We start from the raw sequence: 16,961 nt of genomic DNA, 5'->3' as shown, positions 1-16,961 counted from the left end.
CTCTTCCGGGACCATTACCTATCCGGGACTGTGCCAGATATGCAGCCAACGTGTACGAGAATCTGCGACAAATTGAGCTGTTCCTCCTGGAACGAGTTTAACACGGTTCGTCAGAGAGACGGCTGGTTGTCCTGGAGTGAATCTGACGTGGTTATTAAGGTTGAGATTTTTGGACGGACGTCGAGATCCTTTCGAACAAGATATCGTTCAATTTTTGTTCAATGAGTTTTGATCGTAGGGCGGAAGTTTGGAGTGGAATGGAATCGTAGGAAATTTGCGTTGAGATGCTAAGGTAAAATTGATAGAAGTTAACCGGAAGCGAAGACACGGCTTACATCCGATAGCTTCAGTTTCGACGATCTTACGCTATCGGTGCATGAAAATTTCTAATTTAACAAAGACGAGATTAATTTATTAATGCGTGTCGAAGCTGAATCAAAATGGTGCTTGTTCATATCGTTACATCGAGTTAATCGTTCGTTATTTATTTCCGAAGCAAGCAGAACCTGCAACTTCAGTGTCTTCCGATCGACGGCTGTTTCCAAATTCACGATTCGTCTCAATCATCATCGTCATTGGCGTTGTTAAAAATTCTCAAACTCGATTCCGAGTCCCATGTATCATGTTGGAACCACTGATCGTACTGACAGTATTAAATTGTTTCTTCATGTTCAGCTCCACTGTCACAACTTGCGCATTATGGTAAACAAAATATCATAAGCTTCTTTGCTTCTTGCTTCTCTCTTAATGCACGCGTGTTCGGCAGGTGGCAATATCGAACTCATCGTTGCTGTTTCAAGAAAGATCCCATGTCACAGAGCACCAGGTGGAATCCGTCCAAGTCGAAGAATAATCCGTCAAAGAACAACAATTCGTCAAAGAACAATAATTCGTCGAAAAACAGTAATCCGTCGAAAAAACCTGTACACTCGAAACAGGATAACCTTGTAAATTCAGTCAGTCGCAGCAAATCGAATTCAACGATGAACCGTGAGAATAAGAACAGAAAGAACTCGAAGCACAAATTGAAATCGAAGTATCTGTCGAGGAGCAAGACGCCTAGCGACGAACGACTGTCATCCATGTAAAGAATATTTGTTAGAATTCTGTTAGAGAAATTAGAAGCTTGAATTAGCGAGGAACTTTTCTGTGTCGGCTGTTCGAAATTTGATCAGTATTTCGCTAGAATTCCTTTCGTGATCTCAGAGATTTTAGAAACTCTATTAAAATTAGTAAATTACGATTATTCTAAAATTATTAATCATAGATTTTATACCCGTAAAGGACGAGAGACTGAAAGATACAATTGGTTACGTTTCAGGGAAATGATAGGAAACTGGGAGCTGGAAGATAGAGCGAGAATGTCAGAAGCGTCGCAGACTACGAACGACCCAAAGTCGGCGGTGGTGATGGAATATTCAACGGTACAAAAGATCGTCCAGATTTTAGACAATGACACGGATCTTATTGCCACGAAAATGGCCATGAAAGATCTTAATGCTAAGCAAAACGTGGAAGAGAAGAAAGTACCGATTTCGAATCTGATGGAATCGCAGTTTGATCATCAATCTATATCTGAATACACGCCTCAAGAACAGTATAATTGAATTTTGTGAAATAAATCTAGCAGAATTCTCATATATTATTATCGGTTTACATTCTGTTATAATCACGAGCATATGGATGATATTTATAAATTATTCGAAACATTTCCTATTAACTATTTTATATATTTGGAATACATATTTGATCTTTTAACGAGATTTTTATTTTTGCTTCATCGTAACGAGACATTTTAACAAATCCTATCGACGCTATAAATCTTCCGGCGGATCTTCCCTTATGGATACTCGGTATTTATAATTCTTCTGAACGTCGTCGAAACAGTTGTTTCCTCTGCAAGATTTATGGCGTAGTAGAGTTTCCGCAGAGCTCAAACAGCACTGAACAAATCGTGACATCTTTGCTTCCTTACTGGGCTTTTTCCAATTGCAGCGTTCGCTAGAATCGACTTCCTTGAGGCTGATGGAATTTGGGAAGCTGTAATACGACTAATCGATGTTTGCTCGAGGTTAAATTAATGTAAGAATGCGATACTTTTACCACTTTGAGAACAAACAGCACCAGATGCAAGCCATGCAAATGGTATCGCATACAGCGAGACCATCAAACATTTCGCCAGATGTCTCAATATTTTCACTTGGACGATTTTACATTTTCGTTGACATTTAAAGGCTTGTAAGATTTCCAGTCTCCTGGGCCGTCGAACACTGCAAACTTCCGGCGACTGACGTGTCGTCTCTCGATGGTACAAACGATCGTGGTTTGTGTTTTTACGATTGTGTATTTTTACGATGTTCTCAAGAAATTTGTACACAAACGTCAAGAATAAATGATCTTTTCGTTATCGCGCGATATAACAAATTTTTATGAATTTCAAGAAACTTTCAGGAAAAGATTGGAAGGCTATTTCTAATACTTGGGAAATCTTAAATGAAAATAGGAAATAATTATTTCCTAAACTGTAGCAGGATTCCGCGAATAAATCGTTAGAAATTGTAACGTTAACAAAGATGAAAAGAAAAACGTGGGAGGAGTTTCAAGCTAACAGAGCTTCAAAAAATTCAAAATTTCTCTCCGTGAGACAATTTTCTTTTTCGTTCCTCGCGACGCGAAAACCGATCGCGTAATGGTTAGTTTATATGGTTCCCGTTTCAAATGTTTCGCGTATACAGAGAATCTCGAGACGATAAGAAAAAAGAGAAAATTCAGCGTCTAATTTCTTTTCCATGTGAACCACGTTGCCCCATTGCGCTTCCTGTATTTTACGAAGGTGGGGAACACGTGGGCCAGACTAAAGAAATTGCTCTTCTCCGTACAGATATCGCAGTATCTCGTCGACTTCCATAGGTTGAACACAGCTTAGTGGAAATTTTGAATTTCGTATTGAAACAACACTTATGACTTCTGCTATCTAAAATTCGGTGTGATAATTTCTGAAACGATTCATTCCATTTGGAGAATATTTTGGTAAGTAAAACTATCAGTCAAAATACCTCTAATTTGTTTTTAAATTTTGTATTTCTATTATCACCGAAAAAATTCGTTTGATTTCTATTACAGTTTCTATTGCAAGCGAGTAAATTACGAAAAGAGATTATTTTCCACGTTAGGAGAATACAAAACGTTAAAAATAAATTTTAGCTGTGTGCAATTTAAATTCGAAGTAAAATTAGAGTCGATGAACGCGTGGAATTAATTCTGAAAGGAATATATAATTTTATATTTATCTAGCGGGGAACAATATCTATTATCTCGTTAAATTATCGAGTAACGTCTAACAAGAATCATTCTGCGTGTCTTTTCCTGCAACTTGTATAAACGACCAGGTTCAAGGAACCACGAGAAAAGAAATATCGAATCAATGGAACTTTGACTTAATCACTTTTCAAGTGGAAACTCGTTCGCTTCCCACGCGTGATAACGCTCGACCACATAAATACGTGGTTTAATGTTCTCTTATCCTGTCTAGCTAATGGGAGTTTAACCAGAAATTTCTTTTTACAAAGAAATATCGATTCGTCTTACTCGATACATTTTTACTGAATTTGGTAAAAGTCGATTGGTTCCGAAGGATCCGTGGTCACGAATGTAAAACTATTCTTTTCAATTCTCTGTTACCTCCTCTAGCATTTAAAATGGAATTATCTGTTGAAAGTAGCAGAATTAGAGATTCTTGTGTGAAATGAATTCAAAAAGCTAAGAAACATATTCTATTGAAACCTTCTTTAAAATACCAGTAAAGAAAGAAGCGAGGATGAGCGAGGATAGGAGAAGAAAAACAAAGATGAATAAACATAAATAAAATTTTATCCGAGAAGAACAGCAGTTTTTTTTTCAATAATCGTAATTATCCGTGTATGTTTATGAATTTATGGACGAAAAGTTAAAGATGCGATAATATGGAACGCGTATGCAGGTATGCAAAAATAAGTAAAATTTCCGAAGCATTGCTCACGGATATCTCTTCATTTTCGTTCTCCTAAAAATACAAATAAAGATAAAAATATGAAAAAGCTGAGATACGAACGAATAAAAAGTTTCTTGCGAGATGAAGATGTGAAAAATATGAAATATGGGCGAATACGAGATTTTTTTAAGAAGTAAACATTCGCTGCTGAATCGTAACGAAATGGAAGAAGGAACGAATAAGAAGACGTGGAAGAATCGAATTCGTCGATCGAGAATGCACCTACAATTGCCTTCTTTTCGTTGTTTACATCGATCGCGCTTTCTCTTCCACTGATTTACGAGTTTTCCGATTTTTACGCCGGTCTAACTAATTTTGCTCACGTTCGAGCGATCTTCGACGACATGGCACTCGATTTCGTGGCAGCTTTCTCCGATCGAGTTACGAAAAGAAAAAATTAGCTACACCCAAGATTCGATAATGACGCAATTCACCGGCAATGTATTATTCCGATCACGTCCAATTTCTTTTTTCTTTTTCTCGCGTTGTCAGGTGTTCCTCTGGACGATCGTTTCACCTTCGCGATTCGATGGTTTCTTTAATCGACAAGGTCAAAAGTCGCGTGCATTTTCCTCGTTCTTCGTCATGTTCGTGACATTAGGAAATATTACAATTAATCGATAAGAATATTCGGCCGAAGATAAAGGCAATTAAAATTTCAGAAGTCTTGGTAATGCTTCCTTGATTTGGATGATTTAGAGAAAACGATTGGATAAAGATCATGATAAAAATGGAAAGTTAAGGAAATTTTTCTGAAATGCGTTTCGTTTTGTTCAAGGTTCACGTTACTTAATTTGACAATGCGCTAGAAATTTCGGTGTCCAAAGTATGAGGAGACACTGAAATTACATAAAGCAATATTCTCTCTCTCCCTTTTTGTTAGAATTCTAGAAAGTTTAAAAAATGTATAAACACGCGTTCGCGATTATATTTAAGTGTTCAGTACAATGAAGATATTAGAAAACGTTAGAATCACTAGAGGCAAAGTAAGAACAAAAATAAAGTATTTGAAAATATTCTTGGAACTATGCTATGCAGTTAAGAACAACATGCTTTTGAACTGGCAAAAACAGTCATGGATATTCATTTCTGATGTTTATGACATAATCATGCTAATTGAAAGTCCAAGTCCGGGGCCTGAGTAAAATCAAGGATTCTCAGTCCAACTATAATTTAGCAAGTCTTCGTAATTGAAAGCTTGTTAAATGCCGTATTAGTTAGTCAAGGACTCTGTCGAATATAATAATTTTACATAATCTAACGAGATTTGATGTTTCGAGGACAGAAACAGAGCTTAAATTTCGTGTAAAAAAAAAAACAAAAAAAAAAAGGATCGAAGGGGCCACAATGAGTTCTGCACCTTGCGCGCAAATATACTTATCGAAAGAGCGTGACGAATGTCAATACCGATTGTTAATGCGTTGTTACCGAGATAAATCGTTTCCTCCGCGTGAAAATTGCGTGCGCAAGTGAAAAGAGATAACGTTCCATGGAATTCGGACTTGGTCAGGTTTTAACGCGATTTACGATAACGTGGTCGAGGCTCGAGATTTCTGTTTGAGGCGAATGAAAATGAAATTGTTGTATTGTAGCGAGCGATGACGTTGCTACCACCGACTGTAGAACAACAGAAACGGATAAACGAGGCGGTTCCAACGGATCCTGAAGCGAAGAAACGCGATGTGGCCGCGATACGCGAGTGGCTGTCGAAACAACCTCATCTACCTAATCATATGGGTCTGATTTTATTTATATACTTTAAACGAAGCAAGGAAAGATGTTACTTTGAGAAAAATGTTCTTGAAAAAGCATTTCCTTCGTCCGTGATTATAAATCTCTCTAAAGATCACAAATTATTTAAATTTAAAGATCTAAAGATCTAAATTTTAATTTGAAAATTGCTTGATCACAGACGATACGAGACTTGAAAGATTCCTATTCGGCTGCAAGAATAGCATAGAACGATGCAAGATGATTTTGGAGAGATATTTCAGCGTGCGTACCGCGATTCCAGAATTTTTCGCCGTTCGAGATCCGTTTGCGCGAGAAATTCAAGAATGCTGCGAAGCAATGTAACTAATTCGATTATTTCATTTGGAATTTAATTTTTTCTAATTTTCCCCAAGATTAACTTAATATTTTACCAATTTACCATTAGCCATTATTTCGTCTTACCATCATTAACCGACGAAGGACATCGCGTAACTATCTTGCGATTAAAAGACACTAGTACAGAGAGGTTTTCTATCCAAACTATCTCCAGGAGGATTCTTATGGTTCTGGATACTCGTTTAATGGAAGAGCGTTGTCTATCAAACATTATGGTTATCGATCTCGAGGTATTGTCTCATAAAATTAACATTATACAGTATTCTATTTTATAAATAAAAAATCACTTCATGAAATTTGTATTATACGATGTTTCATTGTTTAGTTTCCTTTTTGATTTATTTAAGTCTTAAAATTTTCGATTAGGGATTCAGCATGATTCATTTTACAAAGTGCAGTCCAACGCAGAGCATCGTGCGGAAGTCGATGTTGGCAGTGCAAGATAGCATGCCATTAAGACTGCATAGAGTCCACTTCCTTCACGCGCCTGCTTTCATCGAAAGTATTCTAAATATATTTTACCCTCTATTAAAGGATCGACTTGTACAGAAAGTAAATGATCGCTAAAAAATTGCTTTGATTTTCATACATCACAATTTTATTTTATATTATAATACGAATGCACTCTTCGTTTTTAAGTTTTGCATTCATACCGGTGGTGGTGAGGAATTGTACCCTTACATGGACAAAGATATACTTCCAAACGAGTGGGGTGGGAAAGCAGGCACTCTGGATGAATTAAATGGTTGGTGAAAGATGTTCACTTTTTACAAATTTCTTGGAAATTTGTTATAATTAGATCGCGGATGTTTACGGAAATTTAGACAAGTAAAAATGTACAAAATGCAGACAATACGTAGAGGTGTTTAAAATACGTATTCGAAATAAAATATTCCTTGGGATATTTATAGAATAAACGAATCTCTATACAAATTCTAAATTTTTAGTAATAACAGTTTTATAATTTAGTAATTTTTCTAAAAGTGGTTATGATCCTTCTCTTTTTTTTTTTTTTTTTTAGACGCGTGGAAGAAGAAAATTGAGAAAAACAGAGATTGGTTTTTGCGAGAAGAAAAGCTCAGCCGAACAAACGAAAAAGCCAGAATTCCAGAATCTAAATCAAGACTTCTGACGGAACTGGATGGATTACAGGGTTCTTTCAGACAATTAAATATTGATTAAGATCTCTCGAATCGAAAATTAACTTTCTCTATGATTATTTTCTCGTTTGTACCTTATTTTCAATCTGATATTGTACTGTATTTAAGGTTGTTTTTTTTTTATAACAAAGACTATCTTTTACGTCTGAACGAACAGTTTGGAACTTGTTCGATTCTTAAATTAGACTTGGTGAGAACGCTTCGCAAGTTCTAATTCAGATAGCGCCACAGGACCCTTCCGAACTTTGGAACGTGTTCCAGTTGGTATATTTTTGTTTGGGTAGAAATTGATATTGCTTATTTTATAGAAGTAACGTATGAAATAACGTTTGAGATGATTAATCGAATGATTTTATCATTAATGTATCCAAAATATACTGTTCTGCTATTTTGTAATGTTTACTCAATATTAACAATAAACTATTTTTTTACATAAATATTTTATATGTAATTTCTTTCAAAGGTATATTCTACTATCTAAGAAATGCCCTGAACTTTGGAATTTTACAAACATATTTAAACAAAATTACGAAAAGATAAAAACTTTGTAGTAGAAGTTAAATTATATGGAATTCTTTTTGGAATTGCCAATTACTACCGTGGCACGTATTATTATGAATAGCAATAACATTGTTGCAAAGATATTGGATGATAGTCCAATGCAGAACAGAGATTGCTAAGTGAAACGCAACTGCTTGATGCACATCAGACAACTCAATATCGTTTGCAATAAAATTGTAGGCACTACTGACACACGTTTCGAATTTTCTGTTTCCATGTATGCCAAAAATTATTCTACATAATCGATTGTCAATAAATAATTAATTAATACTCCAATACCTATTATCTAACAATGGCATCAAATAATTTAATTATAGGAACAAATGATCAATTAATATACCAATAACTCCAATTATCTTAACAAATTCTAAATTAAATTGCAAGATGAATGCTCTAGTGATCTGACACAACGGCAGTCAGATATTAATGCGTTGCAGCGTGCACCAAGTCGTTGCGCTCATCAGTCTATACACGGTTTAAATTGTTACTTAACAATTGCACGAACAGCTCCAGACACTTAAGTCCGCCTCGTTCGGCGTCTCTGTCTTCTTTCGTGTCCGTTTAACGGACTTGATGAGCTAATGGTGGTCCAAGCCGAGGCACGGGACAACAGCAATGCAGAAATCCCTTTCGGTTGCAATCTTACGGATTGTTTGCTCGTAGCTGAGACACGATCGCGTCAGATCTCGAACGCACCATCTACGGCGCGAAAGAAAAACAGTCTTTATTAATTATCATGTGAAACAGTTTGCTTTTCCGAGATCGACAGTGGGAACTAGTCGGAAACGCGGATAACAGGTGAGTAATTTAGAATATAGAGAGGATAGGAAATCTATAAAGCACAGAGAAATTAAAAAATAGAAAAAAATGTCTTTTTGAAAATATAAAAAGATATTATATATATATATGTGTGTGTGTGTATATATTTTAGCTTTCAAAACTCTCTAAGAATTATTATTGAAAATTTTCAAAGAACTTTACGCTGAAAATTTACCTTTGATTTTTTTTAAGTCCAATTAGAAAGTGAATTGTGAATGTATATATTTGCTTAACCGTAGAATCGCTGATCTATATTTTTTAAAATATCCTAAAATGAAACATAAAGATATAAAACGCGTTACCTCTGAGTCATTGGTCGTTGAAATGTCCGACGTCAGCACGTCGATTCGATTACTGTGTGAAGGTGCATCGCGATTGGATCAGAATAAAGTATTCTACAATTAATAAAAGTCGTTGAAATACGTTTTCCAGCGTTTGTTAGCTTGTATATCGCGCAACCTGGGATTCGTTTGTGCATTATGGAAAAACGATCGACGTCCCTATCTTCCGAAGTAACGTCTTGCATTACATAAGCATTATTTCAATTACATCGGCGTGTGTAGTCTTAACGAGGTGGAACGGACAATTAATTAATCGATTAAATGGTGCTGTTTGAATGGATTGCGTAACGAAACGTTTCACGACGTGCAAGCTCTACCTATAGCATCTTATCGTCTTTTTGATCTGGATCTGTTTATTCTTAAAATTAATAGGAATTATTTGAACAAGATGAAATTATTGATTAATTTCAATTTCATAGTATCGTAGAAAAATGTTCAAGTATTTCAAAGAAGTTGAAACATCGTAATCTTGAAAATGTAGCATGTTCAATTCTAACATTGAAATTTTAAATATCTATATAGTAACTTTGATATTACGATATTCAACATTTTGTACATTCAATCATAGTCATCTTCATTCATTATTGAGTACATTATGTATTCATACTTCTCCTAAACTCTTCCTAAATTCCAATTTCATCTCAGTACTTTCATAAATGAGTTTACAAACTCAAACTAGAATACTACTCCAATCTTTTATACAACTTCCTTGTGGGACTTCTTGCCAAGTCGAGCCGCGTAACAACTAGGTCTCCCGTTTCTTTCTTTCCATTTTTCAGTTCAAGCAATCTCAGCCACATTTCGTATATTAATATCCTCTACCTCCATCTCTGAGGCTCTAAAAAATCTCAATCTATAGCTATCTACACCTCTACCTCTTCCTCCCTGAAAACTCATTTCAAGAAAGCAAAACATTAGCCACATTCCAAGATATCAACGATCGACAGAATTCTAAAATTGCAAATTAGCCCAAGGGCGATCGATTAGGCGAACTACAATTAATTCGGCTAATTCAATGACGGTGACCATGGCGGCCAGATATACAACGTCCCTGTCCTGCCGCACTGTACAGGGTGGATTGATTTTTCGCTCTCTGACGTCACGAGCGAGGCTGGCATGCGCGTGGACGAGGTGTCGCCGTCCCGACGCGCTTTATTTCCCCGTCTCGACTTCTGTTTTGCGTAATCCACCGACTATATCCCTTTTGCGATATCCCTTTATCGAAGTCCTGCGATTTCGATGATCAAAGACAAACGCTCCTCCATCTCTCTAATCCGCATCAAAACTCGTTGATATAAAAGTTCTAGATTCTATGATATGATTTTCCTAAGAAATGGGAAAAATAATTCTGGCTGTTCTTTGTACTTGATACAATTAGGCTGGTAAAAAGAAAGACGAAAGAAATATTGGGCGATTGTGAAACTAAATTATTTGAGAATAATTTCTTTGAAGAAAGGCTGGATTACTTAGAACGCAAGAATACTTGCAATATAAAAAGAGGAATAAAATGATCAGAAAATTCTGAGTATTCTAAGTATTCTAAAAGCAATGTTGGATTCCAAATTGGATAAAATGGGTCAAAGCAAATTCCAAATATTACATTTTAAATCACCATCGAATTCAAACTTTCTTAATAGCTACAATAATTAAGCTCTGACCATAATCATCTGCAAACATGAAAAATCTCTCGCGATAAAACAGACATTGCGAAATGGAGGAAAAGGCGGAGAGGTGGTAGACTGGGGTTGTCGTGGCTCGGGAACGAGGCAGGACAAGTCGGGGTCAGAGACGAGTTCATTCAGTCTCACGCGGTTGGCCGACTGCTGATCGTTTTCTCTTGTTCCAACTCTTGCCAAAGCTTACATTCTCCTCCTTTTCTGTCTCGGTGATTCTCCCTTCCTGTGGCGTTGGTGATTCCCTCTTCCTCCTGCTGATTCGCGGCGTTCGGAGCTTGGAGGCACAACGAGTTCGCCGTCGACGATCGAGCTGCTTGTGTACCTCTGAACGAGTACACGTGCATTGTCGGGACGACGGGACACATTTCTAAGCGGCTTAACACGGTCTAGTTTCGCGACCGCGCTTTCGATCCATAGAAGAAACTGTCATTGGTCAGTTGTGTATAGTTTTTCCATTTGGTTCGTTATTATTTTGTCGGAATAAAAATTGCACGTTTCTTTCATTTACTTTGAGTAATTTAAGTTCATTCATTTTCTTGATTTTTCAAGTAACCTTTTGATCCGACGTGTTTGGAGACGAGAGGTGCTCAATGCGGTAGTAATCACTGTGTACGAATCCACAATATCTTTTCTTTTAATATTTCACATTTTACATTCTGCATATCCCAAAAATAAAATCAGTAATATAGGAATAAATTCGTTTGTTAGGAAAAAAAAAAGAACAGTTGGGGCACCTACAGACATTCATAGGTGTATTATTAATATCTAGCGAGTGATTACCTTTAACCTTCTATAAGCATTGACTTCTATCACGTACAGGTACCAATGATAGTCAAAGGGTTGCAAAACATAACCAAATAATCCCTAATTCTGCTTTCCCACTTATGCTTCTCCTAAAAAATTGAAAGATGTCCGATAAAGTTCCAAGATATTAAATATAAAAAAGAATTGTTGTTGTCACAAACTGTTACTATCGGATAAATTGGCAATATCGAGAGAAGCGATAAGCGTGACGAACCTTTGAGCCACGAGGACCGATCTAAGTCCATGAGGGCTGTCCACCACACTTGACTGCTCCGTTCCCTCCCCACTTCTTCGATTCGCCAGGACGTCAGCTGGAACTTGCGTGGTGCGTCCTGGGTGTGCAGCGTGCCGCTGCAGCTTCTAGTCCATTGTCACGATCCGAGAGACGGTAGGAACAGAAAGAAAGGAGAGAAATCTATTGTAAAAGTCATCGACTATCAGACTGCGTCTCGATAACTCGTGTCATCGAGTCTGGACCTACGTAACCTCACTTTTGTCATTTCGTTCAGCTAGTTGTTTCATTTCGTCTCGCAGAATCTCGCTGCACGTTTGTGAAACGCGAGTTTATGGACTCGTCTTCTGTCAACGAAGACATTATCCGATCTGAGTATCACAGTGCGTGTGAGTAGACGTGATTTCGTGCATTTATGAGACTCGTTTCGTCTACGTAGCTATATAAGTTAGTATATGTATACGTCGCGGACGTAGATGGTTCAGCCTGTTAACTTTCCTCGCGTTTCAATATTATCGCGTGTTTTCGCGTTTCATCGTGTTTAAGGGAACCAGCGTTAATCTTCGTATTAATTGGATTGGTGATCGTTGACAAAACATTATTCTAGAATTCTTCATGTTGAATTCGTAGTGAGTGTACCTCCGAAGACCTAGAGATAAAAAAGAACACTGCCAGATTTGAGAATCGTTTGTCAAATAAATCAACCATCTTCTAACTTGGTAAGTGATACAATTTTAAATTTGTGTATCGCGATGACGTTTAATCGTTCAATCCTCGTCGGTTTAATGAACGCACCATTGATCGTTAATAGTTAACTATCTATTTGATCGTTTATGAAAATTTTGAAAGGATCACTTACACAGACAGCTTCGTTTTCTGATGAAAACCGATATCAAGTGAAAACATCGTGTCAACTATTCATATCGGTCGAACGTATTTTCTATGCTTCTCTTTCTAACCTCTGTTCTAACTTATGTAAGAGACCACACTGCGTGCAGCCGTGCAACCGTGTCCCTGGCGTAATACTGCTCCAAGTGATCACATATGAATTTTTCCTCGTTATATGCTCTCTATACGATTATCTAATTTCATCTTATAATATATAAAAATTGCACGAATGATGATACTCTCAAAGTGAATTGTAATGCAGGCCCCACACTGTTCGTCAACAGCTGATGGAAATGCTTATAGTTAGCGACTTCCGGTTAACACGTTCCATGCCGAAAGAAATGTAAAATTTTAACAATACTTTCAATTAGAGTAAAATTATTGATGTAGAAAAATAGTATCTGTGTTAAACTATTGTCACTTTAATCTCTTTTGATTAATTTCTTTTTAATTCAACAATTAATTTTCTTCCATGATTCTTTTTTTAAATCTTATGTTAGCGTAAGATTTCCGTTATTCTTTAACACTTCGTGATTGATTATATTCTATTAATAGGCAAATAAATATGTTTGAACATAAGATTTATTTACATATGCTTATTTCAGTTTACATTTGATACGCATGTTATGCACGCATGAATGTATGCATACGATTCAATTTCCTGTTGGTACAAAACTGTCGGAGAGGAGCTGAAAAATATTTTGAATATCGAGATCTAAGAATTAAATAATATTTATTACGTTGTATATCTTTGAAGCCTGCAGAGGTATGGACAATAGCGGCAACAGAAAGGAAAACGAAGAAGTAAGAATTGATAAACATCGTTCTTTAATAAAGATTAAGAATGTTTAGCAAAAAATTAGAACAATCGTATTTTCTAAATAATATTTAATATAGACATTCAATACTACTAGACTACAGATACTTATGTAAATTTACGTTTCTACGTTTTTAGGAAGTTTTACTTTCGTTATCCTGGAAAACTGATGACACAAAAGCTCTGAATTATTAACCAACTATCATCCAATTTATGAAATATAAAAAACAAACGGCGTCAGAAATAAATTTCTGGATATTCGTAGTGAACGTAATCGCACGAGCGTCGAAAGCGATTAGCCGTTGAAAGAGGTCGGCAATAGGAGCAGCGTTTACTTAATTAATGTGGCCGCTGCGTGGCTCGTTGACCCCGTCGCAATTCTCGCACTCTTAGATCGTCCTTCGACGAAATTGATTTACCGGCCGAGCAGGGACGAATGCTGTTCTCCGTCGGTTCAAATGCGCCACCATTTTTTTCTTTCTTTTTAATTTTTTTTTTTACATTCCTTTTTTATGCACTGTTCTACCTTTTTCTCGGTCACTTTGCTAACCTCTCCCGATAATTTTGTTCTTCTGCAATGCGTCAACGGATCTTCCACACGCAATACGTGTCCATGTCACCTTGGCGTTTACGTTTAGGCATTTCATCGACCGGGTCTCGATAAAATCGCTCGAATAAGACGAAAATTAGCATAATTATTATAATCGTGGGTTAAAGTCAATACGATACTCACGAAAGAAAAATTTGTAGAGTCTAATTTGAAGAAATAGACGTTTCTGTAGATGAATACTAAATGGGAATTGAACTTCTCAAGAGGAAGTTGAAGATAGATACACTATAAATAAATTTGTAGCCTACAAATCAATCAGACGGATATAAAGATATACATCAATTTTTTAACGAACTTATTTAAATACTAAATAAATATGCAAAGCTTTCGTTACTTAAACGAATTAACAGGTTTACTCGAGTTTAATTAATCAAATAAAGTTTAGATTTTTAAAAGAAAAATGCGAGTAAAAAGGACAAAGAGATATCAATTCCCTAGAATTGTAATTCATAATAAATCAAGTTTTAGGTTCGTCTTTTATCGAGGAAGAATGAAAGACGTGTTGAAAGATTTGTCAGGAATTTTTCTTTCGTTTTATGAGACAATGACGGCTACACAACCCTATCTTCAATTTACTCGAATTCACTCTACCTGTCTGGAAAGGGAATTGTCAGTTTCTCTAAGTATCGAGGGTATTCGAGAGTTTAAATGCTTTTCGGACGAAATCATTTTCTGATACCTTCCGAGCCTCGACCTAGTTGCGAAGTTTCATTCAAAGCCGTCGCGTAATACCCGAAGTGCTCTTCGTCGTGAATGAACCGTCGAAATTAACGTTCACCCTGCTGAGATGAAACGAAAACGAGTAGAATAGTAACGTTCGCGAACTAATGACGCTCGTAAACAAATTTTAATCAGTAATATAGAAGGCTAAAAGTAATAGGAAGTTAGTACTTCGGGGAATCGTAAAACGCACGTTTCGATGCAAACTAAATTACTCGAAAATACAAGTAATTCTCGACGAGAATATTTATCGACGTTATCGTGTAATTTATTATCAGGAAATCTACGTTCGATCAATTGGAAGCTTGACAAATATTATATTATTTCCTTTAAAAAGTTTAACAAATATACGTTAAAAACGATGATTTTTAAAATGTGCTATGTACTTTCATTTATAACGGTGATCTTACGAGACGACAGATTTCACTGATGTCAGAAATGCTATAACGATCCAGTCAATATTTGCATATTTTGTATATCCTTGCACGTTCTAATTTCGCGTAGATGCGTGGATATTTGCAGTCTATTAATAATTAGGATGTCTGGATAAGTCGACGCGAAAATCAATGCACTTATTTCTAGGTCGCGTTAACGATCGCGCGATAAGTTCAAGTGCAGCGGCATCGAGTATCCTCTTCGCCCTACGAATCGTTGATCGTTTCCGGTCGCTCGGTAATTCACCGCAAACAGTGGAAATCTTCGTTTGCCACGTAATCGTCAAGCATCGCAGATCGATAAGACCTTGTAAAAAGTCGACGACAATTCACGAGTTGCAACAGAAGAAACGACGTTTAATTGTCGATGCATAAGTAGTCATGCGATTCGCGAACGTTCCGCGATTATCGATCGTCCGACCCTTCCAAACTCCATCTCCTTTTCTTTTTTCTTCTTTCCTCTCCCGCGGTGAAAGAAATTTCTTGGGAAGTTCCTTGACTGCGAAGGCTTGGCTAGCGTGCGATGGCCGAGCAAAATTGCTTCTTGTCGGGGTAATGGTCCGCCAGGCTGCTCCCTCGAAACGTTCAAACCCCTTGGTATTCATATTTAATCCTTTACATAATACGATTTGCTTTTCATTATCTTAATTTAATTAACAGGACAAGGTTGAGTTTTTCGAAAAATAATTAAGAAATTAGAAACTTAGAAGAAATAGAGTTGATCGATTTGGTTTCTGAGAAGCTCGTCGTATGTACGTTGCTCGCTTCAACGATTAGAATAGATAAAGATAAATTAATTTAAAGGTTCGGCATTTGTCTAAAAAAAACATCATTTTAGCTCTGTATCGAAACGAGATCATACCGATATTAATATCCTAATTAAAGCTTAGAAATAGATTTTAAACGAATTTGCAAATTAAGCAGCGAATTTTCCTACGTCTGCGTGAACGTGAGAGATATTTCGTCTTCCCAGCAATCGATTCCTCGGCGACGTTTGATGAGTAAAATGAGATTCTTATTGTCGGAGTAAATTCATTCACAGAGTCGGATCACGAAAGGAAGAGGCGCTCGGCACGGGCCAATGTATCGAGCGGGCCACAGTTTCGACTTGCACGTTGTGACTCATTCTGATTGTTCTGCATACACCTATAGACGCTGTCACCTAGCACCGGTTATCGACGTGTCCGCTTGAAATACGGTTTTATAGCCTAGTCAGGGATAGGATAAAGTTGTTCCTCGCGTCATGCGATTGTCTCATCTGTCAGACTCTCATTTACCTTCGATAGTAATTGTTTTACTGATAAACACAGTCTCTTTACTTTTTTAATGCACTTTTTATGTCCGATTTCAATCTGGTTTTCTATTCGACGGAATATACGTATAAAAAGCGTTTATTTCGAAAGAATGATCGATAGGATGAAAGAAGAAAATCCTTGATTCAACGTATCAGAAAGAACACCTTCTCAAACGTAACGAAGGAAACTAACTCCCGATCGATTCAACGATCTCGTGAATTAACAAATCCAACGATTTCCACGTCTAAATTGATATCCACATAGCCGAAACGAACGTCACGCATTGCTTAGAAAATATCTGGCTTTGGTGCTCCGATATAAATACATACTCTGGTAAGTTTCGGCGAAATTCGGTGCAAACCAGATAAAACGAAGGTTCGAAGTTCGTTTAAAAGCGGCTGACACGATCAACGACGGTGTCATCCTGTTGTTCAAGTTCGTATGAACGTGAAAACTCCTAGTTAG

General features: G+C 36.8%; 2 protein-coding genes and 2 long non-coding RNA genes across 4 annotated transcripts; 2 read left to right on the top strand and 2 right to left on the bottom strand.

The window, feature by feature from the left end:
• Window positions 1–465: 465 nt before the first annotated feature.
• On the top strand, window positions 466–2,246 carry LOC139990587 (uncharacterized). Its single transcript, XM_072009988.1, has 3 exons — window positions 466–702; window positions 767–1,084; window positions 1,322–2,246. Exons 1-3 carry the CDS (start codon window positions 623–625, stop codon window positions 1,605–1,607), a joined length of 684 nt encoding a protein of 227 aa, XP_071866089.1. The 5' UTR covers window positions 466–622; the 3' UTR covers window positions 1,608–2,246.
• Window positions 1,710–2,747, bottom strand: LOC139990588 (uncharacterized). Its single transcript, XR_011800596.1, has 2 exons — window positions 2,104–2,747; window positions 1,710–2,040 (listed from the first exon to the last, which is right to left on the bottom strand). It is a non-coding gene; the product is annotated as an uncharacterized lncRNA (long non-coding RNA).
• Window positions 2,748–2,894: 147 nt separating this feature from the next.
• Window positions 2,895–7,736, top strand: LOC139990586 (alpha-tocopherol transfer protein-like). Its single transcript, XM_072009986.1, has 7 exons — window positions 2,895–3,030; window positions 5,623–5,767; window positions 5,943–6,102; window positions 6,189–6,369; window positions 6,506–6,691; window positions 6,779–6,884; window positions 7,161–7,736. Exons 2-7 carry the CDS (start codon window positions 5,629–5,631, stop codon window positions 7,319–7,321), a joined length of 933 nt encoding a protein of 310 aa, XP_071866087.1. The 5' UTR covers window positions 2,895–3,030; window positions 5,623–5,628; the 3' UTR covers window positions 7,322–7,736.
• Window positions 7,737–13,978: 6,242 nt separating this feature from the next.
• On the bottom strand, window positions 13,979–15,017 carry LOC139990590 (uncharacterized). Its single transcript, XR_011800603.1, has 2 exons — window positions 14,639–15,017; window positions 13,979–14,106 (listed from the first exon to the last, which is right to left on the bottom strand). It is a non-coding gene; the product is annotated as an uncharacterized lncRNA (long non-coding RNA).
• Window positions 15,018–16,961: the final 1,944 nt, after the last annotated feature.

This window comes from Bombus fervidus, chromosome 9, assembly GCF_041682495.2.
Source record: "Bombus fervidus isolate BK054 chromosome 9, iyBomFerv1, whole genome shotgun sequence".
NCBI lineage: Eukaryota > Metazoa > Arthropoda > Insecta > Hymenoptera > Apidae > Bombus > Bombus fervidus.
This window is presented reverse-complemented; position numbering and strand designations above follow the sequence as displayed.